Source organism: Cystoisospora suis, assembly GCF_002600585.1.
Source record: "Cystoisospora suis strain Wien I chromosome Unknown contig_7950, whole genome shotgun sequence".
NCBI lineage: Eukaryota > Apicomplexa > Conoidasida > Eucoccidiorida > Sarcocystidae > Cystoisospora > Cystoisospora suis.
The window spans coordinates 8,255-12,858 of record NW_027160735.1 but is presented as its reverse complement, the minus strand read 5'-3'; the positions used below and the strand labels follow the sequence as shown (position 1 = coordinate 12,858).

Here is a 4,604-nt window from a genome sequence, read left to right as displayed (position 1 = left end):
GAAGAGAAAGGAAAGAAAGAGAAAAAGAGAAAGCAAGAAATGCCGGGTAAGCTACCATCCGTTAAACAAGATCATGTAAAAGGAGAAGAAAGAAGGCGAAAGACCTCTTTTCTATTTGTTCGTCTATCTACATATAGATAGATATGCATGTATGTAGGGAGGGTCATCTACGAGTAGAGCTTTTCTGGGGAGGTTCATGCGAGAGATTCTGAGAGAAGGCTGTTGGTCTGGGGAAGAAGAAGAAGGGGAAAAAGAAGGCGTCTTTCTTTCTGAGTTCTTTGCAAGAAGAAGAATGAAGATACAGGAATGAAAGAGAAAACAAACTAGAAAGGAAAGCAAGAAGAAGAAAGGACAGGTTTCATTGTGTATAAATAGATGTCTGTATGTCGATAGAGAGAAGGGAGATTAAGGTAGAGAGGGAGAGAGCCCTCCAAAGTGTGTTGTGAGTCTATGTAGGTAGAAGAGAGACATTTTCTGGTTCGAGATAAAATGCTTTTTCTTTCTTTCTCTTCAAAGAGTAGAAAAAGAAATATGGGCTGGCCAGATAACTAACGATCATCTCGATGAGTATGAGTGGTGTACATACACCTCATCCATACTTATATACATAGTCCATCCTAAGTTTCTTAGATCTACTAGTTAGTTCAGTCATTCATTCATTCTTTTCTCCTTCAAGCTGGCAGACACCCAGCGATTCACTAGTGTATATATCTAGATCTATATCTATATATGTCTATATCTATGGAAGTGCAGGGAGTTTTTTTCCCCTATCTAGAAAGCAAGAGAAGAGAGAGAGAAGAAAGAGCCTTTGTGAGCTAATATTTTAATCTTGGCTGCGTATATGGCTGTGGAGTAGCAGAGAAGAGAAGAATCCATTCTCACTGTCTCTATCCTGTTCCTTTGCTTGGATCTTTCTTTCTCTCTTTTCTTGCGGAAGAAGAATTTACTCTTCTTCCCTTTTTTTCATGAATGCAGAAAGAAAGACAAAACGAATGAAGATCCATAGACGTCGCTCGCTCGTGTCAAGTCCGTTTCTATTTGCATGCGTAGATCCTATTTGGACGGGAAAGAGAAAGAAACAGATAGCCTTAGAAATTGTCCAGCTTGGTATCAACAAGAAAGAAGAAAGAGAGATTGTGTGATAGTTATGAAAAAGAAGAAGAAAGAAGTTGCTTCGCTTCTTTCTCTCACTCATCCTTTCTTTTCTTTTTCTTGGAGCTAGGGGTTGTCCGTCAGATATGCAAGAATCTCTTCATATCGTCATGGGAATACACTAGGTGTCTACACATACACATCTAGATAGATAGCTGTATCGATGTGTCGATATATCTATATACGAAGATCGATAGATAGGTACGAGGACGTGCCAGAAAGAGGACAATGAGATCTATCTGCGCGTTTGTACTGTCGGGTGTATCTACTCTATATAGATGGATTGTGTGTATAGGAGGGATAATACACGTAGGCAGTGACGATGCAGATGTATAGGAGGTATCAGACGTTCACGTCGTATGTCTCTAGGCAGATTTCTCATACACTGGACGAGGAGATATCGAGTCTGTATGAATGAAAAGAATACATAGGAAAGTAGGCACTTCTTTTTGCCGGAACTCCCATTGCCCGGTGCTGCCGGTACGGGGCGGAGACTGGCAGCGCAGGGCCTTTTGTATCAGCGAGAAACAACGATTTTATTGCATGCATTGCTATTTCTTGGGGGTACGTATGTATAGATAGAGAGACATTCCTCCTCGTTTCTTTGTGCACAAAGAGAGGGCACTCGATGTAGACAAGATGACTGGGTTCCTAGCTTAGGAATGGAACGCTCGACAAAACAAACCTACCGAAAGGAACAAAGACATAGGACTCCTCTCTTCACTAAAACTATCAGCCAGTTATACCTATTTAGCCACGTATCTGTCTATCTATCTATATAGATGGAGTGACTGATCAATACTGAGCTCTGTCACAGCTACGCTCCTCTTCGGTGTGGCAAGGAGAGACGCGTCGTAGGCGTGGAAGAAGCAGAGACAACGTGTCTTTGTATACCTATCTGGAGAGAGAAACAGAGAGAGACGGTGTTCGATCTGACACCCATGTCTCGACAGTGCGGATTACCATACATCTACATCTGCCTCTTTATATAACTTTCTTCATGATATACTCGAGCAGAGAGAGATCCATCATTCATATGTTGTGTAGGAATGCACTCCATAGTTGAAGAAGATCTTCACACGGAGAGTCAGTCATTCGTAGGAGAGACTTCAGCTCAACAGGATCTCCCTCTTCTCCTTCGGTCACCTCCGTAGAGCAAGAAAGAGGGGATACACCGAACCAAAGAGATTTAACAAGTCATCGTCTGTTTAACTTTATCCATCCCGAATGCACTGAATTCTTTTTCACATACAAAACAACTTCATGAAAGAACTTCTTTTCACAAGGAATCATGAGGAAAAACGTATCTTTCTATGGCCCTATTACCATAGATTGGTCTTCATGCGTTGGCGAGCATGATACAGATGTCCTTTTGTCCCTTTTCTTTTCTCTCTCTCTTCTTGGAGAATAAACTGGAGAGATACCTTTCTTAAGGCGAGTACAGACACATCTTTTCATCTTGTACATACATCCAAACAGTACGTATCCCATGTATATGTGTGCTTCTCCTGGAGTCTTAGTAGCAATATGACTGGTCTTCTCATGCTTCTTCCTCCTTATCACCCTGACTTTCTTTCTTTTTCTTTCTTTCTTGAACTCCCTTCCTTCTTCTGTCGTCTATTTCCGCTTCTCAAGCATGACGTCGCCAACTAGCCCAGAGCCAGGTACCTCTACACATTCTCACATACATACACGTCTATGGCAACGTATTCATACCCTCTATATACATGTATATGTATATCTATATATATATGCGTATCTGTACACATATATCGCATGGATCTCTTATCTGACTTCTCTCAAGAAAGAGATAGAGACTTTAGGAGCTCTCTCTTCGCTTGCTTTGACTTTCTCTTGTATCGACCGACTGCATCGAGAGTCTTTCTTTCCTTTCTCACCTCATAACCTTAACAAGAGCAAAGAGAGAGAGAGCGAGGTAACGGCTGAACATCTCTCCTTCGTATATGATGGCTGGTACTCTCCATCTAACTTTTCTCTTGTCTGTGTCTCCTTCCCTCTCTATGTGCATTAAACTTCAGATGCCTCTCTCAGCACTGATCTAGATCATGTTTGCCTTTAGAGACCTTGAGGTGTATCTTCTTGACTGTGAAGGGCAATTTTGTGTAAGAGAACCCGTTTCTTGATTCTTCTCATCAACTCTGCGTTCGATGCATCTTTCGGTGCTTTTTCTTTCTCTTCGTAGAGAAGTTTCTTTCTTTGACGCTTCGATAGTTTCATCCAGTAGACTAAGAAATCCTTCTTATTCGCTACACATCCATACACACACACAGACAGACAAACACAGACCCTATCACCCTGAGACTTGGTATGTATATCTATCTATCTATATATATATACATATACAGACAGATATACATATAGCTCTATAAAGACAGATGTACATGTTTCTTTCTTTCCATACATGTAAGTATAGGCGAAGGACTGGATAGAAGCAGCACGTATATCTGGTAGAATGAGATGTGTGTAGACCGTAGTCACTCCGTATAGAGAAAGATGAGTATGAAGTTTTCGAAACATGAGAGAGTCTTGCTTCTACTCATCATGCGCTCACATATGTGGGAAAGTATACATGCAGATGGTAGAGAATGGATATATCAACACATGCATGTATGTATATATATATATATACACGTCTACAATACGCCCCGCTGGAAATTAGCAGGCAGGGGTCTGCGTGTAAGACAAGGCCGCCATCAGAGTATCTGCATATCTACCTACCTATACATATATATGTCTATATAAGTATGTATATATATAAATATGTATATATATATATGTTTTACAGTGTTGAGACGTTTCTATAGAGGTTAACTGTCCTGTAGACTTCACAGGCAGAGTGTTGTAGCATGTGTATGAGACTTTAGGTGGTAGGTGTAGCTCCCGTGTATCTCCACGGGGGATGCATGCGTAGGCATACGTATAGATAGACAGATACGTGCAAAAAATGATGGATGTATGTATCATATGTATCGCGACGTGTGTATGCTTGTAGACACTTTTTCTTCTACGGGTAGTAGAGTACATGCGCAAGAAGATTGCATATGTGCAAATACAACATACACATGTATACATGACAATGTACCCGTATATATGCATACAGCTACGTTCCATATGACATATGTATACACACATATACATATACCATAAATTTATAGATCTACCATGTGTGTACTTACGTTGCTTGACTTCATTCGGCATTCCTTCTTTAATCCAATCCGCGTAGAGCTTCCTTAGCTCTCTTTTGAGAGTATACACTCGGTATTCTGCCTCCAAATACGTCTCTACAGATCAAGACATGACAGATATACGGTCGTACACTCCACACGATTTCTCACCCTCTGGGTCTATCTTTGCATGTACAGGATAGTCACATGGCAAACGAGTTTGGATACGTATGGATGACTTCTCGAGCCTATCTATCTATCTATCTT

General features: G+C 40.9%; 2 protein-coding genes across 2 annotated transcripts in view; one reads left to right on the top strand and one right to left on the bottom strand.

The window, feature by feature from the left end:
* CSUI_010667 (uncharacterized protein) lies at window positions 1–3,424 on the top strand. Its single transcript, XM_068070769.1, has one exon. It carries the CDS (start codon window positions 2,789–2,791, stop codon window positions 3,182–3,184), a length of 396 nt encoding a protein of 131 aa, XP_067917256.1. The 5' UTR covers window positions 1–2,788; the 3' UTR covers window positions 3,185–3,424.
* CSUI_010666 (uncharacterized protein) overlaps window positions 2,370–4,604 on the bottom strand; it is a 9,899-nt gene continuing 7,664 nt past the window's right edge. Inside the window, exons 7-8 of the mRNA XM_068070768.1 lie at window positions 4,350–4,452; window positions 2,370–3,419 (exon numbers count right to left, since the gene is read on the bottom strand). Of these exons, the coding sequence (XP_067917255.1) occupies window positions 3,229–3,419; window positions 4,350–4,452 (294 nt within the window). The 3' untranslated portion in view covers window positions 2,370–3,228. The remainder of the gene's footprint in view (window positions 3,420–4,349; window positions 4,453–4,604) is intronic.